General features: G+C 52.3%; 1 protein-coding gene across 1 annotated transcript; it reads right to left on the reverse strand.

The window, feature by feature from the left end:
• Positions 1-8,123: 8,123 nt before the first annotated feature.
• Positions 8,124-27,283, reverse strand: E2F2 (E2F transcription factor 2). Its single transcript, XM_070404338.1, has 7 exons — positions 26,470-27,283; positions 20,940-21,045; positions 18,735-18,954; positions 17,748-17,907; positions 16,171-16,284; positions 13,730-13,922; positions 8,124-11,523 (listed from the first exon to the last, which is right to left on the reverse strand). Exons 1-7 carry the CDS (start codon positions 26,719-26,721, stop codon positions 11,270-11,272), a joined length of 1,299 nt encoding a protein of 432 aa, XP_070260439.1. The 5' UTR covers positions 26,722-27,283; the 3' UTR covers positions 8,124-11,269.

Below are 27,283 nucleotides of genomic sequence, written 5' to 3' on the forward strand. Positions count from 1 at the left end.
GACAGGGGGTAAGAAAACACTGTTGGGCAGTTCCCTCGGCAGTCCCGGATCTGTCTCTTGCTTCAACAGTGTTTGGACGGAACAGACACAGGGACCATCTCCGGGACCAGCCAACACACCGGGGTTTTTCTACCTTAACTCCTTATTGCCGAACAACCGTGACCTCCCAAATCCGTCAGAATTACTCCACCGAGGTGGAGGCTTCGGCCAACCGCCTGGCCAGCCTGCCTCTGCGGGCCTCCCGCACCTACCTCTCTGGGCTTCTTCTTCCCCGAGTTGGCGGAGAAGAAGCACGAGGGCGCTGAGCATCTCAAAGTTGAAAACCAGCGAGGCGGCCGCCTTCTCTCCAGGACGCGCTGAGGCCTCCCAAGACGAGTGGGCAAAACTCAGGGCCCATGGCAGCCGCCCTGGCCTTGGAGAGGCACCTGACCAGGCCCTGGTGGAGCTGCCGGCCCTGGTTCCACCCGCGCAGGCCCTCAGCTCTGGGACTTCCTGGAGAACCACTTCTGGGTGAGGAGGTGAAACTCATCAAGAAGATGGGGGACACCTGACTCACCTCCTCAGGCTGCCGGCCCCCAGGCTGGGCTGGGCGAGTGTCTCTTCGAAAGGCTCACCTCCAGCACGGCTAGGAGCCTTTGGAGCCCAGAGGCCTTTGGGGGCCCCTCTGCTTCCCCTGGTGTCTGGCTTTTACCTGAGCCTCTTCCCGAAACTACTGGCCAATCTTTTAACCACCCTGAAGCCCTCTCCCATGCATTGGACCAAATGAAACAATAAACCTTTTTGCAGCAGGAAAAAAAAAAAAAAAGAGCCCTAGCTGGTTTTGCTCAATGGATAGAGCGTTGGCCTGTGGACTGAAGGGTCCCATGTTCGATTCTGGTCAAGGGCACATGCTGGGGTTGTGGGCTCGATCCCCAGTAGGGGGCATGCAGGAGGCAGCGGATCAATGATTCTCTCTCGTTGATGTTTCTATCTTTCTCTCCCTTGCTCTCTGAAATCAATAAAAAAATATTTTTAAAAAGAAGAAAGAGAGAGAGAGAAAGAAAGAAATAAAGAAAACACTGTTGGGCAGTGACATACTTGGACTCTGAGCTATGAGCACACCCATGCTCAAAAACCTACCATGGCTCCCCATTGTCTCCAGGATAAGGCCAGACCCATCAGCCTGGCAGGTAAGGCCTTTTATGAGCAGGCACTTTCTGGCCCCCTTGCCTCTGCTCTACCTAAAAGGCTTTTTCTTCCACTTACGATCTTTAAAGTCCTTCCATTCATCATGGCCAAGTTCAGATGTTATCTCTTCCATGAAACCTTTCAGAACCCTCAGAATGATTCTCCCTCCTCCGGCACTATTACAGAATGTCTTGACTGGACTTATTTGTGTATGTCCTGGTTTGAGTTGGTCCCCATCTGACTGTGGGCAATTGAAGCACAGGGACGATCATAGGTCTACCAGAGGCCCGGTGCACGAAATTCCTGCATGGGTAGGCTCCCTAGGCCTGGCCAGTAATGAGGGCCGATCTGTGGGGTGAACAGTGGGGTGATTGGGGGCCGCCGCTTGCACCCTCCGTGGCCTGGTGCTGCCCGCTTGCCGGCCCCACCCCTTGCCGCCGCCGCCACTGGTCGCCATTTGTGGGGCGACTGATGGGGCAATCGGGGCCCCTGCACACACCTGCCTTGGCCTAGTGCCACCCACTCACCGGCCCTGCCTCCCGCCGCTGCCGCTTATCGCTGTCTGTGGACCAGTGGGGCGATCAGGGCCCCGCTTGCACCCGCCTTTGCCTGGTGCCGCCCGTTCACCTGCTCCACCATCCCTCCGAGGTCCTGCTCTTGTTGAGGCCCATCAGGGCTGGCAGTGCCTCCAATGCCGTTAGCTGCCAGCACTACGTCGCCGGCACCCACCATGATCCATGCTGCTCCCTGGTGGTCAGTGCACATCTAACTCCTGATCTGTTGAACTCCCACCCATGGGGATAATTTGCATATTAGCCTTTTATTATACAGGATGGTTCTCACCCTTGAGAATTGCATAGAATCACCTGGAGGGCTTGTTAAAACACAGGCTGCTGCATCTAACATCCAGAATTTCAGATTCAGATCTGCAGTGGGACCTGGTAATCTGCATTTCTAACAAGTGCCCAGGTGATCCTGATGCTGCTGGTCAGGGAACACACGTTGAGGACCACAGGCACAGAAGTTGGGGTGTTGGCATGAGGCTAGCCTAGGGCTCTCCCGGCTCTGCCTCTCATCGCAGGCTTTGGATACATCCTGCCCTCTCTGAGCTGCTTTCTCATCCCTAAAAGGACTCCTCCCCCTCCCCCACATTAGGCTGATGTAAGGAGTGACAGGCTCAGGATAGCGCCGTGCACCTTGACGGTGCTGAATAAATGACACAGTGCTCTACCACTATGATTTCCTTCCCCCTCTGTTTGGACACTTTACTGGGTGCTCAGTAAAAGCCTATGAATTGTGCCCGGCCTGCGTGGCTCAGTGGTTGGGTGTCAACCTATGAACCAGGAGGTCACGGTTTGATTCCTGGTCAAGGGCACATGCCCGGGTTGCAGACTCGAACCCCAGTGGGGGAGGGGGTGTGTGCAGGAGGCAGCCAATTAATGATTCTCATCATTGATGTTTCTATCTCTCTCTCCCTCTCCCTTCCTCTCTGAAATCAATAAAAATATATTTAAAAAAACAACACAAAAACCTGTGAATTGGTTTTAGGGAAAATTACCGACTTGGGCCGTGATGTAAAATGCTGGCAAAATGAGAAGAGCTAAAATAGCCAAACCGTGTGTCTGGGTGAAAGGAATGCTAATTACCTTCACACTGGTGAGCATTTTCCTTCTATCCCTCGTGACCACACAGTACAATAACAGTCATGTGTGTCATCACAATGGGCAGAAGATCAGCTATATCCTGAGTTCATGGTCATTTATCCAACTATGTTTCCCCAGCCCCTTCAAGGAGCTTGCCTGGTGCCGGCTGGCTTGCCTCAGGGGATGCACTGCCTGGGGAAGAAGACTCCCTGTGGCTGGGCCACTGCCTCCAGACTCCCCTAAGATCTGTTCCCTTAGGACAGCACACACACACACACACACACACACACACACAATGCTTCCTTTGCTGCTCCTGGAGCAAGGTGTCCTCTCACAACTCACAGTTTCATGACATAAGTCATGCTTTTCATGGGTAAAGGGCTGTGTCTTTGTTTCCCCAGCATCTAGCATTGTACACACAAAGGCAGTGTCCAAGGTCAGAATGGAATCCCCTTAATGCCGATTAGGAGGCTGGGCCACCTGGTGGTGAAGACCAGGAGTCTTGGAGTTTGGCTGGCCAAATTCCAGTCCTGTCCCATCACCAGGGCGGGGACTAGGATAAGACAGGTGAGGCAACTCTCTGGCCTCACCCTACTGCCTCAACCTATTCATGGTCCTGTCCGCCACTTCCAGCTGTGTGACCTTAGGAAAGTAACTTCACCTCTCTGGGCCTCACTGAGAACAATAATATCTATTCAATAAGGTTTGGGGCAGATTAAAGAAAATAAAACCTGGTCCTTAATGATCCTTAACAGTCTCAATGAAGGGTAATTGTTCCTTCAGTTTCGGCATTTGTCAAAGTGGCCACCAGAGGGCACTGGTCTCCACGCTGGGAAAATAACCTGCCTAGTGATCAGTGATCTCTTGGAAGCAACACAGAACACACACACACACACACACAGAGGCAATCTCAAGTAGAGGATATGATAAGTGGTCTAAAGTCTTTTCTCGAGCTTAATGAAGATAAGCTTTGGAGACAGGTCCGGCTTTCAATATCCTGGTGTCATGTCTAAGAAACCATTGCCTAATCCAAGGCCATGAACATTTATGCCTATGCTTTTTTCTAAGAGTTTTAAAGTTTTCGTACTTATATTTAGGTCTTTGATCCATTTTGAGTCACATTTTGTGTTGTGTTAGGGGTCCAACTTCATTCTTTTGCATATGTATATCCAATTGTTCCAGACCATTTATTGAAAATATTTGTCTTTGAATTGTCTTGGAACTTTGTAAAAAAAAAAAAAATTGACTGTAAATGTAAGGGCTTATTTCTGGACACTCAGTTCTAATCCCTTGATCTATGTCTGTCCTTCTTTTTGTCTTGACTACTGTAGCTTTGTAATAAGCTTTGAAATCCGGATGTGTTGAGTCCTCCAACGTTTTTTTCTTTTTTGAGATTATTTTGGCTATTCTGGGTTCTTAGATTTCCATATGAATTTTAGAACCAGCTTGTCAATTTTCTGCAAAGAAGCCAGTAAAATTTTGATGAAGACTGCATTAAATTTGTAAATCAATTTGGGGAGTATTGGCATCTTAATATTATTAAGTCTTTCAATCCATGAACATGGGATGTCATTTTATGTATTTAGGTATTCTTTATTTATTTTAATGTTTTTATTGCTTTTTAGAGAGAGAAGAGAGATACATAGAAACATCAATGAGAGAGAAACATCATTGATCGGCTGCCTCCTGCACACCCCTACTGGAGATCAAGTGGGCAACCTGGGCATGTGCCCTGACTGGGAATTGAACTGGTGATCTCTTGGTTCCTGGGGGGGTGGGGGGTCCCTCAGCCTTGCCTGCGCCCTTTCGCAGTCCCGGAGCCCTTGGGGGGTGTCCGACTGACAGCTTAGGCCAGCTCCCCACAGGATCCTTAGCACTCCTGCAGAGGCAGGCCGCTGCACTCGCCAGCCTTCAGCCTGGCTTGTGGCTGAGCAGTGCTCCCCTTGTGGGAGTGCACTGACCACCAGGGGGCAGTTCCTGCATTGAGCGTCTGCCCCCTGGTGATCAGTGCACATCATAGCGACTGGTTGTTCAATTTGCATATTACCCTTTTATTATATAGGATTATAAATTAAATCTTCTTAACTTTATTTTTATTATTTATTGCTAGACTATAGAAATACAACTGACTTTTGTATGCTAAGCTTGTATTCTACAACCTTACTGAACTCATTTATTAGTTTTATATATTTTAATGGATTCCTTAGGATTTTCTATATATGAAATCAAGTTATCTGCAAATAGAGCTAGTTTTCATTCCTTCTCACCTGATACCTTTTAGTACATTTTCTTGCTAATCACCCTGGGTAGAACCTCCAGCACAATGTTGAACAGAATGGAGGAAGTAGACATCTTTGTCTGGTTTCTGATCTGGGGCGGGGGGGGGGCGGGGTAGGAGTATTTGGGATCTCACAATTAAGTATGATGCTAGCTGTGGGATTTTCATAGGTGCTCTTTATCATGTTGAGGGTTGTTGTTGTTTTATCACAAAGGAGTGTTGATTTTTGTTAAATATTTTTTCTGCATCTATTGAGACAACCATGTGGTTCATCTTTTATTCTATTGATATGGTTCTTTGCATTAACTAGTTTTCAGATTTTAAACCAACTCTACATTCCTGGGATAAATGCCCTAGGGTCTAATTCTTTTTATTTATGTGGCTGGATTTGGTTTGCTAGTGTTTTTTGTTTTTTGAAAAATTTTTGTATCTCTATGGAGAAGAGCCCTCATGCCCATTTATAGTTCATCTCACTGCTACCTCTAATCTCAGGCAACCACTAATTTATTGTTTTTTGTCTATACGTAGATTTGCCTATTCTGGACTTCATACAGATGGAATGGATGTTATCTTTGGGGACTGGCTTCTTTCACTTAGCATATCGTTTTTGAGCACCCATAGTGTGTCCTTTCATGGCTGAACAGTGTCCCACTGCATGGATCCAGCATTTGTCTCTGTTCTCCAGTTGATGGATACTTAGCTCTTTCCAGTTCAGGGCTATTATGAATAATGCTGCTATGAACACTCATGTGCAAGTCCTGTCTTTGCATGGACATGTTCTCATTTCTCTTGAGTAGACACCTAGGAATGGAATTACTGGGTCCTGTGAGAGTTTTATGTTTATCTTTTTGAGGAACTGCCAAACTGTTTTCCAAAATAGCTATACCATTTTACATTCCCACCAGCAAAGCGTGAGGGCTACCTGGGAACATATTTAAAATAGTGTTTCCTCACCTATAAAGTGGCAACAGCCCTGACTTCATTAAGTGAACATTAAATGAGATTATGTGTAAAGGACTTAGCACAGTGCTGGGCCTAGCCACCCAAAAGGCTTAATAAATGGCATATTTTTAATGTTCCCTTGTCTATGCTAATGTCCCCAATTAGACCTTGCTTTGTTTACCTGGAAGGGATTGTCTTCATGCCTTCCATGTAAACTGACTTCTTGGTGTCAAGTTCCAGACCCTTCTCATTAGTCAATCCCTATGGTCAAACAGGACCCCCAGACCTTGTCCCCCCCATCCCACTGCCCTTAGGATCTGTGTCAACCTCTTTGACTCAGTGGGCTTTTCTAGGGCAAGAGATCCAAATTGGCAGAGTTGGGGCAGCGAGCAGTGCTCTATGATACTCACCTTTGTCTGCTGGACCACAGGATGGAAGTTATTGATTGCTCTGCTTGGGAGGATTCTGATCCCCCATATGCCCAACTCCAGGCTACTCCGTTTATCCGTTACAACATAGTTTGGACATCACCTCCTCCAGGAAGCCTTCCCTAATGACTCTTCAACTCCTATAATGTTTATTACTGCAACTGTAATTATATTTGTAATTATATTTTTGTAATTATATTTTTGTCTGTGTACTGTGAGCATCCTGAGGATGAGGACTAACCTTATTCCCTTCTATCTCCCCAGTGCTTAGCATAAGTAACCTTCCATATACAAAGTATTTAGGTTTACACGTGAGTGTCAAGGAAAACTACAAAAGATTCTTCAATGGGACCTTGAAGAATAACCAAGAGCCTGTTCAGCTGAAATGGAGAGAAGCACACGCCAAGCGGAGTGCCAGCAGGTGTAAAGGCCAGAAGAGAGAAAACAGGTTGTTTTCAGGTGCTAATAAAGATGCTCAGTCTGGCCCAGTGGTGGGAAGGAGTGGCAGTGGGACTGGAAAGATAGGGTCAGCCAGTGGTAAGGTTGTACATGGGCCCTCACGCCAAGCCAAGGGGGAGGTTTCGTCCTCAGGGCAGAGAGGAGCCACCATTAAGTGGGGGAGAGGTGCAACTAGAACTGTGTTTTGGAAAGATCTCTCTGGGGTACCAGAGGGCGTGGTACTCTAACTTTGGCTGCATCAGAATCACCCGGGGGGCTTATTAAGATGAGGTTCTGGGTCCTACTCCGAGTTTCTTCTTCAGAAGGTCTCGAATGGGGCCTGAGAATATGCATTTCGCCTAAGTTCCCAGGTGACGCTGGTCTGAGGACCACGCTTTAAAAACCACTGCTAGCCCTGGCCGGTCCGGCTCAGTGAATAGAAGGACAGCCTGTGGACTGAAGGGTCCCCGGATTCCAGTCAGGGGCACATGTGTGGGTTGTGGGCTCAATCCCCAGTGGGGGGCATGCAGGAGGCAGCCAATTGGTGATTCTCTATCATCATTGATGTTTCTGTCTCTCCCTTCCTCTCTGAAATCAATGGAAATGTATTTTTTTTTAAGTTTAAAAAATAATAAGAAGAAAAATAAAGTAAAAACCACTGCTAGCCCTAGCGGGTTTGGCTCAGTGGATTGAGCATTGACCCGCGGACTCAAGGATCCTGGGTTTGATTCTGGTCAAGGGTACAGACCTCGGCTGTAGGCTGAATCCCTGACCCCAACTGGGGTGTGTGCAGGAGGCACCCAATCAGTGTGTCTCTCTCACATCGCTGTTTCTCTCTCTCTCTCTCCCCTTCCCTTTCACTCTGTCTAAAAAGCAGTGGAACAAATGTCCTCGGGTGAGAATTAACAAAAAACAAAACAAAAACACTGCTAGGGAGGATGCGATAGGGGGTGGGTAGCAGAGAGGGTATTAAGGACGCTATTGAAATGGCCCAGGCGAGAGGTGGTGGGGGCAGAGCAGGGCAGGCGCTCGCTTTTTAGATCTGGGTGCTGCCACCTTTTCAGGGTCTTAACGCTGAGGTTTCAGGCATGGGAATAAGCCAGTGTGGGAACGGGAGGCTGTGTCTGGAGAGAAATCAGCCACTTGGTCAGAACAGTCCCCGCGCCCGACTTGGGAGGACCCGACCCACACGGGTAACGACCTTCAGAAAGCACAACAGAGCCAAGGCGCCCGGAGTTGCTGTTTAATGCTCGATGATCACAATTCACAGAGGTTTACACAGTCCTCATCAAAGTGGGGCCCAGGGCGAAACCAGGCCGGAGGGAAGTGGCCCCTAGGGTCCCAGCACCAAGAACAGGCCCCTCGGGTGTGCTCACCCTCGAGATGCATGTGGCGCATACAAGGCTTCTTCCCGCACCCAGGCTGGCCGGGCTTCTGGTGACTGAGGGCCCCCCTGGGAGAACAGGGTCCCACAATGAGGTGGGGACCTCGGGACATAATGACGAGAACCAGAAAGCTACTTGCAAACAACCCCAAAAGGCTTTCACTTCAAATGCACTAAGCCACACGATGCTCGGACGTGGGGACATCCAAACTCTCACTAAAAACTCTAAACCCTGTGCAGAACTGATGCTGAGAACACGTGGGGAGGAAATAAAGCCCAAACCATCCTAGGGCCAACGTTAGAGCTTCACCAGCCCCCCTTCCTCCCCTCAGCCGCGGGGGGCAGACAGCATTGCAGTGGGGAAGGGAAACCACTTTGGTCTAGCTAACACTTCCAGCGAGAAGGGGCACGGAGCATGTCCCTGTGTGAAGAAATCTCTTAGAGTCTCTGACTCTACTCAACAATCTAATACGATGGGGTTCCCTGGAGCCCCGAGACCTTGATACCCTGGGGACACAGGTGACTTAGGGGCTGGGGAACTTCCCAGCAGAAATAACGTACCTTAGAAATAACCTGGTTTTGGCCCTGACTGGTTTGGCTCAGTGGATAGAGCATCGGCCTGCGGACTCAAGGGTCCCAGGTTCGATTCCGGTCAAGGGCATGTACCTTGGTTGAGGGCACATCCCCAGTGGGGAGTGTGCAGGAGGCGGCTGATCAATGTTTCTCTCTCATCGATGTTTCTAGCTCTCTATCCTTCTCCCTTCCTCTGTAAAAAAAATCAATAAAATATATTTTAAAAAAAGAAAAAAGAAATAACCTGGTTTTTCTTCTGGCCTTGTTTTAAAGTTTACCTGGCATCTCAAGGAAATACTCCTCAAAATGTGTCCTGAAAGCACTTGAATGAACTTGGGAGGTTTCCAAGTGTCTTTAGTAAGAAAGAGGCTCTGGTTCTGTATCCTACCCAGAGCCTGAGGCTTGGCCTTGATGGGCCAGCCGCTGGGCCAGGCAGGGGACAACATAGGAGAGGGCAGGGCAGCTGCTCAGAATACAGGCCATGCACCCAAGGGGCAGCCCCTCTGTCCAACCCCATGGCTGGGCATCTGGAGAATGAGCCTGAGTTCTGGCCAGATTTCACCCTTAAACTCATTTCCGGCGGGTCCTCCAGGCCTCTCCTTCCTTTTCTCTGGTTTAATTCCAGGAGAAAGCTCTAGACAGAGCCCAAGGCAGGGAAGTCCAACATCCCTGCCCTCAGAGATGGCGAGTGGCTGAACAGCAGCCCAGCATAGAACGCAGAACAGCAACGCCACCGCCAGCCCCACATGCCCCAAACCAGATCCCGTGCAGCGCGCCCTTCTCCCGCGAGGGCCAAGGTGGCCCTGCCACACTGGGCTTCAAAACAGGCCTCTGATGAGAGCCCAGCGGACCTGTGGAGGCGGGGAGGCCAAAAGCATTTCTGTAAATCCTACAAAATTCTAGAACTGGGCACCTCTGACCTACAAATGACAAGGCACAACTGTCCCCAGCTGGGCATCAGCTCACCTGGGACCCCAGCCCCTGAGAAGCCCACCTCCCAAACTTCAGATGCCCATCGGCCAGGTCAGGAGCCATCCCTGGAAGCCAAATTCATATTTTAAACCAACTTAATGCTACAAACTTAAAAGAAAAAAAAGTGCTACCCATTTGAGACCTTAAGTAAACCTAGCTCCCTGAGGGTGGGGGGTATAGGCCTCAGACCACTGCCCCTGCTGCCTCCCTCCAGAAGGCACAGCCTCGGTTCAGCCCAGGTGGGGTAGGGCGACAGGGTGAGGGATAAAGACCTCAGAACCCCAGGTCTGAAGAGGTAACACAAGCCCATCTCCCCATTAGCTGCTAAGTCTGGTTGCAACGAAGACCCCCCTCTACCACCCCTTCTGCATTCCGGTGACAAAAGGAGCCACCATGCCATCCAGCCCTGGTCACCTCTGTCCCTGGGGGTCTGTGTGAGAGCTGGGGGAAGGGGGATCCTTAAAGAATCACCCCTTCAACAAACAAAGAAAAAAAACAACAAAAAAACAAAATCCTTCCAGGGAAGGGAGAGGGACACCTGCAGTAGAGGGGTGTGTGCTGGCGGTTCCCTGTCTCCATCTCACCCTTCTCCTCCATGTGCGGCCTCTGCCTCCCGGTCCCAGCGAGAGGCCAAAACGAGGAGGGGCCTGCAGCAGCCACTGCGCTGCCCCCACATCCTGTCCCTCTTCCTCAGGAGCACCCTGCTGTCTCCCTGGCGGGTCACTTTTACATTCTAAGGCAGGGAAATAGGGAATCCACAGGGAGGGAGGCTCCTGAACTGGAGCTCATGTCACCTGTGCTGGGACGGCTCCCTGGAACCATCTAGAATTAGGAGCCGAAGTGCAGTGATGTCCAGAAGCCTGGACAGGTGCTCAGGGGCCCCGCCCCCACGCAGCGGGGCGGCCAGGGAGCTGGCCTGCGTTGCCGGGAGCCCAGGCGCCCGGGCACAGCAGACAGTGCTGGCCTGTCTGAGGTCTTACTGGAACCAGACGATGTCCCTGCTAAAACCCAGGGAAGACACACAAACAAAACTCAACCTGAAATAAATACAAAGGCAGTAAGTGCTCTGTGATACACTGAGGGTCCGAATTACCCCTCAGAAGGCAGTGGCAGGGCTTTTCCCTGGACCTGGTCACCTCATCTGTGGCCCCTTCACATTAGAGGTCAGAGGTCAGAAGACTGAACGGGCCTCCCCAGGCCCAGCTTCCACTAGGAAGGACAGGACCCCACCCCTGATACGATCCTCACCCGTACCCTCCACAAACCCCGGCAGCTTCGGCTGGCAGGACGCGGGCGGGGGGGGGGGGGGCAGGAAGGAGAGGAGACCCCCGTGCCCTAAGGGTAGCATCTTTGTCCAAGGTCCCCGCGCAGACAGAGGGCCTGTCAGTCTGCCTGTGAGGAGGTAGAGACAGTGGCGGAGCGGCTGGGGGCCAGGCAGGGTCACTCAGTTAATCAGCAGGTCCCCAAAGTCATAGGAGTCGAAGAGGTCGCTGATGCCCTCACCCCCATCCAGGCCCCATAGGTAGTCATCTTGGTCCAAGGGCGGAGAGAAGCTGATGAGAGGGGAGCTGTCGGTCAGGAACTGGTCCTCGGTCTGCTGCAGAAGGGGCTGCGGCAGCTCCAGCATGCTGTCCGTGGCCTCCAGAGGGACAAGGGACGGTGGCGGCAGCAGGACCTGCTGGGAGGTCAGCGATGGCGCTGGAGACAAATAGACAAGGGTTATGACTGGCCCTCGGGCCCAGAAGCCTCTGGTCAGACCTCAGAGCACAAGAACAGCCCTCCGGTTCTCCGGATGACTGTGTACGCTTCTCTTCTCTCCCACCCTGCCCCACGCCTCGTGGCCCCGGGACACCCTCCCTTTCCCAGCACACCCTCCCTTTCCCGGCACCAGCTCCAGCACCTGCCCTCCTTCTCCGCACTATCCCCTCTCCTCGCACACACTCCACAGGTGTACACCGTCCAGGAAGTTCCTCCTGCTCCTTCAGCAGGGATAACACTGAGAGGGCACGTGGCCAATGTGGAGAGGGACAGCCACGGCCCTGGCCCTGGCCCAGAGCTGGCTTCTGGGCGGGCCCCACCACCCACTGCTCCTTTCGGGCCTCAGGCTGTTAATCTGTTCAACTGAGCTGAAAACCTTGCCCTTGCTTATGTCGGAGGGTCCCCCACCTCTGCCCAAGGTCTCAGAGGACAACTGAGGTGAAAGTAGTTTTAACTTTGGACAGCTGTGCACTTGTTGACAGTGGAGTGAGAAGGCAGACGAGGCAGGAGGGAGCACAGGGTGGGGCACAGGTCTGGAGTTGCAGATAGGCACTGGGAGGTGCCCGGAGGGACAGATGGCTGGTGCAGGGAGAAGCCCTGGTCCCGGGGCCAGGCCAGGACTCAGCAGAGATCACTAGAGTAGAGCTGGGAGTCTGGGCTATTGCCCAAGTTCTACCACCAACGTGCTGTGTGACCTTAGGGAAGTCACTGGCCCTCTCTGGGCTTCAGTTTTACTTGTATGTAAAATGAAGGGTTGCGTTAGATTAGGGGTCAGCAAGCTTCTGTAAAGGGCTGGTAGTATGTTAGGCTTTGCAGGACACTTACGGTCTCTGTCACAGTTACTTTCTTTCCCCCTACAACTATCTAACAATAGGAAAACCATTCTTAACTCACAAACCATGTAAAAAAAGCTACATTTGACCTGCAGGCAATAGTTTGTCAATCCTTGAGTTAAATAAAGAAATGGAATCCAATCTATGTTCTGTAGATCGTCCCAAACACACCTCTTCTATCAGACCGGTTCTAGCTCTGCATTTGTTTAAACACCAGGGTTCTACTGAAGGAAATTCTGCTGCTAAGAACACAGAAAGTGGAACATTGGCCTACAAGGCCTCGAAGAATCCTGCCAGTCTGACCCGATGCCAGAACCCAGTAAAGGGAAAAACCCTTCTAATGGCGGGGCCTTCACAGGTTCCCATTTCTACTCCTTCCGGACTCCCACCCTCCCTGGGAAGCCCGCAGGGGCCTCTCCTACCTCTTTACTCCCTGGCAGCTGCCTCCTACTACTTCCTGCCAAGTGTAGCCAGCTGTTCGCTGTTCTGTCCACATCCCAGCCAGGGCTGAGCCAGGATCCCCTGCCCTGATTTGTTCTGTGCTGTGTGGAGACAGCACTGGGCTAGGAATGTGGAGGCTAAGGTTCAAAGACACAGCTCTGTTGTCTCCCAGCTGGGAGACCTGGGGCAAGTCACAACTCCTCTCTGCCTCAGCTTATTGTCTCTAAACTGGGAATAATAAAACCTACCTCAAGAATTGCTGCGAGGATAATGTAAGAATGGGTGCATCTGGTACAGTCGTGGTTCAATAAACCTTAGCTATTCTCACCCAAGAACGTGTTGAGCCTTCCTCATAAAACCTACAGTTTCCATTTACCGTGGGCTCATTGAGTGCCGGGGCCTTTGCTGTTAGTAGCTGTCACAGAAGCAGCAGTACTAGTGGCAGTGGCAGTAACAATGATAATAACAGCCATCTTTTATTGCTAGGCACAGTTCTAAGTGCTTTAGATATATTAACTCATTTAATTTTCATGATGACCCATGAAGTAGATACTATTAATTACTAAGCCCAACTTACAGATGAGGAGATTGAGGCAAAGAGAGGTCAAATAACTTGTTCAAGGTCACATGGCTGGTAAGTGGAGGAGCTGGGATTCAAACCCAAGCCCCTCTTCCCTGAAGCAGGCTCAGCCTGCCAATGAGACAGGGAAAGCACACGTGCTTTAGAGTGTAGAGTGCATGCACACACGTGCGGGAGGACTATACCCCGGCCGCTGGGTGGCAGGTCGATACCCAACCAATGTTGATGTGGAAGAGGAAAGCGAGGCCAGCTGCACTCCCCACCCTCTGTTCCTCTGGACAGAGGGCCCTACCTGGGGATGCCGTGGGTTCCAGGATCCCAGGGTTGGTGCTGCTGCAGGGCTGGGCAGAGTCAGGAGTGGGGCTGAGGGTGGACGTGGAGGGGACAGGCTCTTTGGCAGGGCTGTCTGGTTCCTGCATCTCCTCCGGGCACAAGTAGACTTCGATGGGCCCCTGCGTGCTCTTCAGATATATCTGCAGGTTTTCCTGGAGGAGGAAGAGAAGCCAGGTCATGGCTCTGGGCAGCTGCACACTTACTCATGGGTCAGCATATATGGACGGACACATGTGAGCAAGCTCAACTCCTGAGCTGGGCCCGGAGGCCTGTGGTCAACATCTGCTGCTTCTGCCTGCCTGGCCCCCAGGCCTCTCCTTTTAGGGAGAAAGCCTGGATTTTTTTTGGAAAATCACTCTCCCTCCCCTCTCGTCACGTAGGGAGCGGGAGGCAGCACCCTGCCCCAGCTCCAGTGGGCGAGCCTGGGATGCAGGATGAGAAAGGCAAAGTGACGGTGACTGTGCAGGATGGCATGTGACTCAGGCCAGTCCACCCAGCATCAGGCCCAGGACCCAGAAATGGAAGCTCCCTTCGCACGGGGCTTGCTGATCTGGTATCATGAACACGATCTCTGCTGCAAGGGGAGAGCCCACCTGGGAACTGAGTCGGCAGAGAGAATGGCACAGTGAGAGGAGGAGCATGAGGTGAACTTGGAGTCATAATGTGAGCCCCTGGGTCCAGCCTTGCCTGCAATCCACACTCCCCCTGGATCTGTCACTTACTTCCCCTCTCCCCTCGCACGGAAGCCCGTTGGACTTGTCTTTCTGTTCCCCGTAACCATGAGTCCTGATACTTGGCTTTCCCACCCCTGCCTCTTGTCCACCACATACCGGCAGCCTAAGCCACCGCTGACTACACACCCGCCATTCCTGCAGGCACTCAGCTCTCCAGGCAGGTCAGGAGCAAAGCAGCAGCTGACTACACACACGCCATTCCTGCAGTACCCTCCTTCCCCTACTCCACCCGGCAAACATCCTGCTCGATAACACTGAGATAAGTTTGACAGGTGATTACTAAACCTAGTGTGGTGATCACATTGTAAGGTATACCACTGTCGAGTCATTATATCATACACCTGAAACTAACACAATATTGTGTACAACTACATGTAAGTAAGTAAATAGGACAGTTTAAAAACAAAATCCTTTCAAAATCTTTTTTCTTGAAATATTCATTAATGTTTATTGCATGTAACATATTTAAAATAGTTTTTCTTGAAATATTAATGTTTAAAAAAAAATCCTATTCATTCTTTAGGACCCAGTTTAACTGTCACCACCGATGGGTGCATCCTCCAACTCTCCTTTCTCCCGGCCCTCAAAGCACATCTTCCATCTATAAATCACAGCATCCCTGCTTGCTTGGGTCTTGTCCCCTCTAGGTTCTGAGCTCCGCTGAGACAGTGGGCGGGGCCTTATTTATCTTAAAGTTCTTCCATTAAACAAATTACTTCTTGAGCCTTAATCAGGCTCTGAGTTGGACGTTTCTCACTCCTTACATAGCTCAGAAATAACCCACATGAGAGGAACGTACTTTTGTGGAGTTTATACTCTAATGGACGAAGCAGAACATAGTCATGTAAACACCAAGATATTGGTTATGAAGTCTGGGGGTGATCAGGGAAGGCTTCCTGGTGGAAGTGATGCTCCAGTTGAGACGTGTAGGATCAATAGCAGTAAACCAGGCAGAGAGAGGGAAGAGCACCTCAGCTGGAGGGAACAGCATGTGTGAAGGTCCTGCACTGGGGACGAGCTTAGCGTGGTGGGGAAACTGCAGGCAGGTGGGTGGCTGAAGCAAAGACAGAGAAGAGGAGCAGCATGCGAGAGGAGGTTGGCAGAGTCAGAGCAGAGAGGGCCTCCTGGGGAGTGTCAAGAATTTTGGTCCTGCCCCTGGCTCAGTTGGTTGAGCATCATCGGTGCACTGAGAGGTCACTGGTTCGATTTTGGTGAGGGCACATGGGGGCATGCAGGAGGCAGCAGATTATTGTTTCTCTCTCTCTCATTGATGTTTCTCTCTCCCTCCCTTTCCCTTCCTCTCTCTCTAAAATCAATTTAAAAAAAAAAATAATGATTTTGGTCTTTAATCCAAGACAGCATGGTTGGCATGAGAGGATTACCGTGAGCACTAACACTGCTGTGTGTGGGCACACGTGCCTGTGTGCAGGACCACAGGGGCTGGTGGGATGCAGAGAGAAACCAGAAACAGAGGTTTTTCTCAGGCCAGAATCTGTTGCCCTTTCCAGCTTCTGTCATTTCTGTCCCAGTTCAGAGACCACCAATCCTGCCGTGGGTACCGGCATGGACTGGGGTAGCTTGGGGCTGAGCAGTGCCTGGGACAGAGACTGCAGAGCTTCCCGGCACCCTCCTCACCCTGCTCGCCACCAAATACTTCCCCTCTCACCTCATTCCTGTCGGGCACTTCCAGTCTTGTCTGCGGAGGGGCCTTGACAGCGATCACGGTCTGCTCCTTAAAGGTGCCGATAGCACGGATGTCCTGGTAAGTCACATAGGCCAGTGTAGGGGGCAGGAGAGTCAAGAAAGTCAAAATTCACACCCAGGCCGCCAGGCAGGGATCCAATCCACTTCTCCTAAGCCTCTGAACATTTTTTTCTCACTTCTTATATAATCCCAGAAATAACCCCAAACTGTAACCTGTTCTTTAATATCATAAGTTACCTTGGATCCCTTTAGAAAGCAAATGAGGATATAAATCATTTTTTTTTAACGCTGCCTTTTATCAGGTTTTACATAACAGGCTTCATCTCTCAAACTAGAGAAGGCAGGAAGATATGTCTTTTCTTCCTTTTATAATCCTGTCTTGCTGATTTTCAGTAAGGAAGATGTCTTATTTATTTAAAATTTTCACAATGCCTAGCATCTGTCCAAAAATACAAAGCCATATCCAAAAACCAATTAGATGGTGAAACTATTTGGGGAGAATGTATGAAAGGCCCTAGCAAAGTCCATACTCTGTGACCTCATCATTTTAAATCTAGGAATCTGACCTAGGGAAATAAGTTTAAAAAAAAATAGGACAATGTTCTATATACAAAGGCATTCATCATTTTGTTGCTTCATAGGAGCAGAAATCTAGAATAGATCTACATGTCGATTTTAGGCCTTATCAACAAACCAGAGTGTAATCTGAGTAGGATATTCTCAAACAAACTATTTTAAATATGAGGTTAAACCACATGAGATTGCTGTTTTTGTAGATAAAAAATGGTTCAGTATCAACAATTTCATGTGTATCTACCACATAGTTAGGAAGGATTTGTAACTCACAAAAACTGTCTATGGTAGTATACTAAGGGGAGAAAAGCAGGATATAAAGTGTTATGCACAGCAGTCACACACTATCCTATATAATAAAAGGCTAATATGCAAATCTACTGGCAGTCGGAACTACCGGTTGCTATGACGTGCACTGACCATCAGGGGCAGATGCTCAACGCAGGAGCTGCTCCCTGGTGGTCAGTGCTCCCACAGGGGGAGCACCGCTCAGCCAGAAGCCGGGCTCATGGCTGGCGAGCGCTACGGCAGTGGCGGGAGCCTCTCCAGCCTCCGTGGTAGCGATAAGGATGTCCGACTGATGGCTTAGGCCCGCTCTCCATCGCCCAAGGGCTCCCGGACTGAGAAAGGGTGCAGGCCAGGCTGAGGGACACCCGCCCCCCCCAAGTGCATGAATTTCATGCACCGGGCCTCTAGTATTTAAGTAATACACAATCTGTGTATGCTTAAAGAACAAATGTTATGGTGGCTATTATTTCTTTCCTCCATTTTGCAGAATTAAAGAATGTACTTGTCTTACCTGTACTATGAGAAAATAACTTCAACAGAGTCAAGAAGAAAAGCCACCCAGAAAGGAAAAAGCAGATATGACAGACCCCAGGGGAGGTACTGTATCAACTCTGGATAGATATGAGAGCTTGCAACAGGCCCAGCTCCCTGACAACCTTCTCCCAACCAAAGAGGATATTTCTTGTTGGCCTTGTCCTCGGTCAAGTGCTTGAAGTTCAGAGAGCAGCTCTGGATGAGCTGGTCCAAGGCCTGCTCCATACTCATCAGCTCCTTCAGCTCCTGTCCCAGCTGCTGCTGCTTCCCAGGCCGGGTGGGGTCTTCAAGTGCTCCCCTGCCTCTGGGAACAGAGCAGCCCCCCAGTGTCAGTCTAAGTGCACAACCAGGAACCCCAACCTGAGTACTGCTGCGCAGAGCTGCAGATGTACAGATGGTGTAGATCCCCAGGATGAGGCCATTCTCATGGTCTACAAGGGTGCTCCAGGTTGTGCAAACCAGCAGTGCTGTCTAGCTCCCAGGGAGCTGCTAGGAATTGAACCATGACGTTTGAGGGTTGGGCTAGGGAAATGTAACAAGTCAGGGCATTACCTCACTTGTGGAGGGCTTTCAACTCTATCCACCCTTGCCCCAGCCTCCCGAATATGGCAGGGAGCTAGAATGACCTCAGTCCTGACCCCCCTGCCTGGGTTCTCTTAGGGTTCATGCCAGGGGCTGCAGGTCTGCTCTTCAAGACCTTGTAGCAGTGAGGAGAGGAGCCTGGAGTTCTCATCTCTCTGAGCTGGAAGGAGTCTGGGTTATTAACTCTCAGGTCCCTGGGGACTTTCCTAAACGAGAAGAGGGAAATCTTGGGATCCCTGACTCAAGAGAATGCAGTCCTCCGAGGCCTTTACACATCCTAGAAAGCATTCTCCACCCTATGCCTGCCATGCACTCCTAATATTGCTCCGGCATATATACCTGTTCTTCCACTCTGCTCTTAGATACACTGGCTCCGCCCCCAACGTATAAGCCTATTGGATGTTGCTCTTGGTCCACCCCTGTCGCTTGTGCCCATTGGATGCTGCTCTCAGCCCCACCCCTGACATTCACACCCACTGGATGTTGCTCCTGGCTCTGCCCCCAGCACGTGCAGTCATTGGTGCCCCCAGCCCCAGCCCAGGCACTCACACCCACTGGATGTTGTTCTTGGCCTTCTTGCGAATCAGCTGGATGCCCTCCAGCACGTTGGTGATGTCATAGATGCGCCGCTTCTGCACATCCAGCACCTCAGCAGCCCAGTTCAAGTCCAGGACCCCATCCTTGGACTCACTCAGGAGGTAAATGAACTTCTTGGTGAGCAGCCCCAGCGATGTGTCGTACCGAGTCTTCTCCCCGGGGGACTTGGGTGCTAAGGAGGAAAGGGGCCGTCATTGCTCAGGAAGGGCCTGCCTGGAGTGCCCCCTCCAGTGGCCAGAGGGAAAGGGATTTGCTCAAGGTCTCACAGGTAAGGGCAGTGTCAAGGCTAGAAACCAAGTGTCCTAATACCTGGTTCAGAGGCCTTTCCACCCCAGCTTAGGCAGCTATACCACCACCACCACCACCAAATGCTTACTGTGTGTAGATCACTGTTCAAAGCAATTTCCACAGACAACAAATTTAATCCTTACAACACCCCATAAATTTGGTGTATAACCATCCCCATTTTATAGATGAGAATACTGAGGCACAGACAGGTTAAGTCACTTGCTCAGCTCACTCGGCTAGAAAGTGGCAAAGCTGGGATATAAATCCAGGCAGCCTGGCTCCAAGTCTTCCTTCTTCACTATTACTCTATCCTGCCAGTTACGTCATGAATTTGGAATTAGGGTAGGGAGGGAATGACCAGCTCGGACTTGAGAACATTCTTAGAGGCTTGCCTTCTCTTTCTATGTGCAGCCCAGTGGTTATCTGAGAGGAATCAGCCCTACAATATCGAATGGGGCAGGTTCATGAAAAGGTCCCTTTCTTAATGAAGCTGATGTCACAAGACACCACATCTCAGCTGCAACATCTTAAACCACAAGAGAACTTTTGCAATAAAGTGACTTGCAAGTCATATAGCAAGTGGATGTCCAAACTAGTTCAGGAAACGGAGTTTTAGAGAGTCTCAGATTCCTCTAGAACAGTGGTTCTCAACCTTCCTAATGCCGCGACCCTTTAATACAGTTCCGCATGTTGTGGTGACCCCCAACCATAAAATTATTTTCATTGCTACTTCATAACTGTAATTTTGCTACTGTTATGAATCATCATGTAAATATCTGATATGCAGGATGTATTTTCATTGTTACAAATTGAACATAATTAAAGCATAGTGATTAATCACAAAAACAATATGTAATAATATATGTGTTTTCCGATGGTCTTAGGCGACCCCTGTGAAAGGGTCGTTCAACCCCCAAAGGGGTCTCGACCCACGGGTTGAAAACCGCTGCTCTAGAAGGAGACTTTAGAATCCCTTAACATATAGATGACAAGTGTTTGGCACACAGGCTGCTTTTTCAACCGGTGCACGTAGGATCCTTTGAGAAAGAGCTCTGGGCACGTCTACCAATCAATTGGGAAGGAAACCTTCTTACTATTCCTGCTCTAGCTGTACCTCCTTTTACAGATGAGCCAACTGTAAAGGTTTCACAGAAGAGGAGCGGCCAGTCAGGTCAGGGCACAGCCCTGCCAGGACCCCCAAATTCCTGACCCTCGTGCTTCCCACCCAGTCACATGCCTTCTTCATTAGGTTTCTGTCCCCCAAATTAGTGTTCTCTCTACCACAGGTGCAGAAACTCCAACTCTAACCAGAACACTGACTGCAAATATCGAGGCGGGAAACCTCTCCTCTGGATCTCAGCCTGAGGTGGCCCGGGTTGGGTTAATCCGAGCTTCACTCCCCTTAGCCCCCCTTAGTTAGCGCTCTGTCTGCAGGTGGGACGAAGACCCTGCTCCTCCCTGAGCTGGATTCTCTCTTTGAGAAAAGGTCAGATTGAATGAAATACAAACAAAAAATGGTAAGTTCCCAAACAAATCGCTGGTCGTCATGTTTAGAACCCAAGAGCAGTGTACAGTGTGAGAGAAGCAGGACAAGACGAGGTGGGCGTCCAGACTCCACGTACCAGCAGTGTGACCTTGGGCAAGACACTCTAGCTCTGAGTCTCAAGTTGTTTGATCAGTAAAAGAGGGGGGATCCTACCTACCTGGCAGGACCCAGTGAGAGAACACACAGGAAACCGTTGTCTGCACCAGGAAGTGTGCTACAAATATTCCTCCTGATGATTTGGGCAGGGCTGCTGCCCTCTGCCCCTGCCCACCCCACCCCTGTCTCCTGAGCCTGCCCCCAGATGCCCCATCAGCACAACTTACTTTTCGGGCTGGGGAGGCCATCCACTCTAATGAGCTTCCCCTTGGGAGTCTGGAATTCCAGGACCGCAGGCCTCCCGACGCCCTCCAGGTCCAGCTTCCTTTTGGCCTTGGAGAGAGATGGGAGGGAGAGGCAGAGTTTGAGAATCATTCCTCCTCAGTCTTTTCCCAACCTGGGGGCCAAAGCACTGAGGCCACCAGCAGCCACTTCCTGCCTCAGTTTACCACCAATCCTGCTGAAACATCACTATACTTGGGAAGGAAATAGCAATGACCTTAAAAGTGACCTTTCAAGGGAAGGACGTCCTATTTTCTGAGAGGCACACAACACTCCCATCCTCCGAGGCCCAAGGCACTTGAGACCCTACCAAAGCCAGTCTGGCCAAGGGCTCAGAGTTCCTTAATAACAGGCCACAAGGTCACTTCCACATCTGCCCCTTCCCCCACGCACAGAGGATGATGCAGGAAGGAGTGGGTGGGGCCTAAACCACATCAGCCTGGGGAGAGCACCCCCCCTCTGCAGAAGCAGCTGGTGCAGCCACAGTGGGTGCCCATCACAGCCCCACAGCTGGCCCTTATCAGGGTGGGGCTGGGCATCCACCCAGGCCCAGGGGACTTCCTGGATCAGTGCCACACCCCAGGGAGGTGCCCGCATTGGGAAGCAGTGCAAACATCCCCCACCCCGTGTTTGGGTTCCAGCTCAAGGGCCCAGGGCGTCCTGAATAGACTCCATTTGCCATTCTTTCTTTGTGGAGAGGGGCAGACAATGAATCCTTCCCCTGTGTCTTAAGGGCAAGCAGCTGAGGTCCCCTGCTCCCCCTCCCTGTTCCTGCCAAGCTTGGGAAACACCTGCTGGGGAAATCAAACCACAGACCCATCTGCTCCTCTACACCCCATTGCCACCCGGCCCCATTAGGCCCAGAAGCTGAACTGGCCCGGAAGGGGCCTCTCTCCTGGTTAGGGTTGGGCAGGGGCAGGGCTAGGGCACTGGGGCACTGGGACACGGGGGTCAGAGACCTGGGCTTGCATCTCCCAGCTCCTTCACAGGGGAGCCGTGTGACATGGAGAAATGCTCCACACCTAGGACCTGTTTCCTCCTTCGTAAAATGGGGCAGAGAGAGTGCTCAGCCTGTGGCTCAGCGCACAGTGGATGTTCGGGAAATGCAGTGCCTTCTCCAAAACCCAATCTCAGCCTCTCCACACACACTTCTGGGGGTCGCTGAGCCCGTTTTCTCCCTCTCCCCGCCCCCAGTCACCCTTACCCTGGTTGGAGCAGAGAGGCCTATTTTAACCTTTAGTGGTGGGGTCATGCTCGGCAGGGTGGAGACTTCTAACCGCTGCTGAGCACAGCTGGGCTGACAGGTGTGGGAGGCGATGACAGTTCTAGCTCTAAGCTCCCCTCAGGGGTGCCCCCCCTCCCGCCCCCACCTGCTCCAGGAAGTCTTCTTGGATTGGTTTGAGGAGCACCGCTCCTCGGTTTCTCTCCTCCACACCTACCCAGACCTGGACATAATCCAAATGCCTCCCTGCTCATTCCTCTTTAAGTCTCTCCGGAATATTCCTTTTCTAACCTCCCAGCTAGTGACATCCTAGATTCTAGGGAAGGTGACCTTCTCTGGTCTCATCTTGCCTCTAGTGCCCCCGCATTCCTCACCTCACTCAATCTTCCCAACACCACTAATCCTCATCTTACGGCTGAAGTAACTGAGACTTGGTGAGCTCCAAGGGCTTTTGTCAATCCAGATAAAAGTTATTGATCCCAGAATCCTTCATCCATTCCTCAAAAGGAAGGCCAAGGGCAGGGAGAAGGGAAGCCAGGCTGAGTTCTCCCTGAGGCAGAGGTAGGGCAAGCCACAATCCCCCCCTCCCCCACCCCCTTACCCCCTACTGGACAGGGGCCAGCCCTGCTGAGTCCCAGAACATACCAGGAAGAACCCCTCTACCTGCAGATGGGAAGGAGGGAGGACCTTGAACAGAGTACCTTGCTGGCCTATCACGTGCTCACCAGTCCTGCAACATCAGTATTGGCAATCTCTCTTGGAAGAGAAGTGGAGACTCAGAGAGGTTAGCCATGTGCCCACAGTCACACAGACAAAGGGCAGAGCCAGAGCTTGAACCCAGGTCTGTCTGATTCCAAAGCCATGCACTAGGCTGCCTCCGCTCCATCCCACACACATTCCCTCAGAATCTGCTGGAATTTGGGCCAAGGCCTGCCTATCACTTTTACACACACACACACACACACACACACACACACACACACGTCCTCTCCCTTCTCTCACCCTTATCCTGCACTCTCAGAGTCCCTAAGCAGCAAAGTGTCCCTCACCCGAGGACATGTCACCGTTATGCATTGTCCAGGGCAAGGTCAGCCATGGGTGGGCCTGAGCCTGCAGAACACACGTGGCAGAGGACAAGCCCAGAAGGATGAGGTCCAAGGAGAGGCTGAGCACAAGCCTTGGAGTCAGATGCACCTGGGTCCCCATCTAGCCCTCCCACCCCGCTTCTTAGCTGGCCAAGTCAGTTGACTTCTTGAGTCCCACCTGCAAAATGGAGCTAAGCTGCTCAACCTCTGCTCAGGATTCAGTGAGTGCTTTGCTCACGCAGGGGAGGTGCTATCACTACAGCGCCAGGAGCAGCAGAAGGGGGAAAGTTCAGAGGTAAGCTGAAAAGACAGGGACATGCCAAGAGCAAAAGTCTGGAACCACGCCCAGCGGCCAGCTTGGCTCCAACCTGGACCCTCGTGGGCAGCCCTTTGGGCTGTTTCTTAAAGGCCTAGTTAAGGTTAGAGGCCACCCAGCCAATCCCAAGGCAGAGGACCAGGCTCCTTTCTCAGGCCAGAGCCCGCTAGACACAACCAGCAAGGCGAGGAGGAGCGGAGGAGAAGCAACCTGCCCAAGGTCACACAGGGAGGAGAGCCAGGCCTCTCCTCAGCCCCAAGCCCGAAGTTAGACGCTGCGGGTAGGAGCAAGTGTAAGGCCTTGCTTGAGAGCCTCACTTCCAGATCCCAGCTTGGGACTCTCTGAGCCGACATTTATTTCCTCCTCCGACCCGTCTTCTAGGGTTGTTCGTTAAAATGTTCCTTTTCTTTCACGGTTCTCAGAGGAAATTTGGAAAATATCGAGAAATTAAAGGGAAAGGAGAACAGTGCAGAACCCCACCCTCTTCCCAGGTTCCCTCGGGGCTGAAAGGCGATGATGCAGTGTGCTTGGCTGGAGTAGGGACGCAACAGACAAAAGCACTGGACAGTGAGCGCAGAGTCCTGGGCTCTGGCCTTCATCCCGCCATTGAACGTGGTTGCCATCTCTGGGCAGTGCCTGAGGTTCCCTTTAAACAGCAGCTCACTGACAAATCCTGCTCACCCTGCACTTTGCAGCCTGGCCACAAAGCAAGCGGCCACACCCAGGGTTGGGTTTGGAGCTGCTCCAGGTCACACCCTGGTAAAATGAGTAAGCAGGGGGCCAAGGCCTGCCCACAGGGCTGTGGGCACTAGGCATCTGAGAGCTGACAGGAGAGGGGGTGCTGGGCCTGGTCAGCCTTTAGGGTGGTCGGATGCAAGGAGGCTCTCCCACCTCCTGGCTTGTCACTTGGACAGGTGACTTCGCGTCTCCGCTCAGTTGAGGCCTCATCCCAGGCATCTTGACCAAGATAACGAATGTGACGAGCAGTGCCTGGCACACAGCAGGCTTTCAGTGAAAGAGAGCCCTTCTGGCTGTGATTACGGAGCCCCTCTGGGAGGGAGGTACAAACAGATGCACTCAGGCTCCTCTGGGAGGGAAGCAGTTCAAAACCACAGCTGTTACCGAAACTCCGCCTGGGTGCCTGTACGCAGCTGGCCAGAGGAGACCGGGCCAGCCACTAGGCCCCTTCCTGGGGAAAGCAGTCTTCCGAGAAGGCGGAGGATCACCTGCCCGTGGGTCACACACATCCCCGGATGGCCTTGGACAGGAGCCTCAATTTCCCCCTGTGACGGGGAGCTACTAATGCCATCTACTTCACAGGGTTCAAATCTGGTTTAGGCTGTAAAATGCTGAACACAAGCTAGACACCCAGCCCTAGTTATCCTTGGCTGCTTCGCCTGTAAAATGCAAATAGCTCTCCTTCCTCCTCGTTGGACATGGCAGGCAGGAAGGGACTCTGGGAAGATGAAGGCCTTGAAAATGGGCAAAGCATGATTCCAGTAGCAGAGAACTGGGGCCCTGCCTGCATCCAGCAATGGCGAGGGGTCTGTGCCTGCTGACTGGCACAGGTTTGACCAGATGCCTCTAGGACAGTGGTTCTCAACCTTCTGGCCCTTTAAATACAGTTCCTCATGTTGTGACCCAACCATAAAATTATTTTCATTGCTACTTCATAACTGTAATGTTGCTACTGTTATGAATCGTCATGTAAATATCTGATATGCAGGATGGTCTTAGGCGACCCCTGTGAAAGGGTTGTTCGACCGCCAAAGGGGTTGCGACCCACAGGTTGAGAACCGCTGCTCCAGGGCATGGCCTGACCCCTGTACCTGACCGTATTCACCACTCACAACTAAGCCAACCCACAACACCCCCTCCCTGGGGCCTGCTTCCAAAACCCAGGACCTGGAGCTGGAAGTGGCCTGAGATGAGTTAGCACACACACATATTCCAGAAAATGAAACTGAAGCCCAGGCTGGGGCTAGGACTTGTCCAAGGACACACGGTGAATTAGTGGCAGTTAAAACCAGAAACCAGGCTCTCCAAGTCCCCCCACCCACCACCCCCTCGCATTCCCCTTGGGCTTTTCCCACTCCACCCTCACCGGATGGTTGTTTAGATTCTCATGGACTCCATCCAGGAATTCCACTCCCACAAAACACATCCTGTGCCTCATGCCACCTCACTTTGGGCCCTCCCTGGCAGCAGGCTTGGGGGCTTGAGGAGGGAATAGTCAATCTGAACAGGGAGCTGCCCCCAACTTGCACCTGCTACTGGCTGTCTGGGAGGGAAAAGAGGGCCTGGGGGAGCACCCAGGGTAGATAATGGGGAAGGAGTTGGCTGGATGGGAAATTTGGATTCTCTCCAAGCCATACTGGACCTGAGAGACCCCCACCGCCACCCCTCACCGCCCCCCCACCTCCCCACACACACACACACTTTAAAGTCCCTGCAGCATCCGCAGGCCTAGCTCTGTGCCAACCCAACAGCAGGTGCCCAGTACTGGTTTCTGGGCCCAACAATGAATGAAGAATGAATGAATGACGCACAGCTGGCTCCCTGGACTTCCCCAAGGTCACAGGGTGCACTCGGGATGGTGGGTTGGGTCTCCACACCCCCAGTCGTGCTCATTCCACTCCATTCCGGTGGATGAGGTTATTTCACCCCACGCCTGAAAACGAAGGGCTCTTCTCCAGGGGGGTCCTGGATGGTTCTGGAATCTGAAAGCTCCCCTTCTCCCTCCCCAGACTCAACCAGCTTCACTCACACTGGGCCCCAGGCGCCCCTCCCTCCCTCCTTTCCCACACCCGGAAAGCACAGGGGGAAGAGGTGCACGGGGTCCCCAGAATTACCGGCAGCCGGCCAGCCGGCACGCATCGCACAGCTTGGCCCTCAGGTCCGTGGGGGGTGGCGTCCAGGCAGGTGCCGGGCACCGTAGCGGGGGTCACAGTCTGCGGGTACAGCGAGGTGTAGTAGGCGGTGGTGACCGGGCAGAGCTGGGGGCTGCCGAGGCCAGGCGGCCACAGTTCGGTGGGGCTCAAGGTGGGCAGCCCCTTCAGGGGCAGCGCAGCGGCCGGGGCCGGGGCGCGGGGCCCTCGCAGCATGGCCAGAGCGGAGCCCCCTCCCCAGGCGCGCCCGCGGGCACCGGCGCGCTCGGGAGCCTGCGGCGGCTCACCCGGCCCGGGGCATGGAGCGGAGGCCCGGGGAGGCCGCCAATGGACGCCGGCGGGGCAAGGCCGGACCCTCCCCTCCTGGCCCGCGGCCCAGCGGAGCGGCGCTCGGAGATCCCGGCTCGGAGGTCGCCCCGCGGTGGAGATAGCGGCGGCCGCAGCGCCAGGGGCTGCCCCGCCCCGAGGGCGGCCGCGACCCGGCACGGCCCCACGCCCCGGAGGGCCTCGGCGCCCGGGTCCGGCGGGCTCCGGGGAGGGGTCTCCGGCGCGCCCGCGGGCTCCGCGGAGAGGCGATGCGCTCGGACGGGGAGGGGACCGATGGCACCGACTCGCTCTCGCCTCGCTGTGCAGCACCCGCGTCTTTCTCCGCCACTTTTTTTTTCTTCTTTTTTTTTTTAGCGCCAAACTGCGTGCCGCGAAATTCGGATCTCCCGCGGAAAATGCCGCGCTTCCGTTGGTCGCTGCAACAAATATAGGCTCCACCCTCCGGAAAGGA

Source organism: Myotis yumanensis, unplaced genomic scaffold (genome assembly GCF_028538775.1).
Source record: "Myotis yumanensis isolate MYYU_CA2020_CCGP unplaced genomic scaffold, mMyoYum1.0.hap1 SCAF_2, whole genome shotgun sequence".
Taxonomy (NCBI): domain Eukaryota; kingdom Metazoa; phylum Chordata; class Mammalia; order Chiroptera; family Vespertilionidae; genus Myotis; species Myotis yumanensis.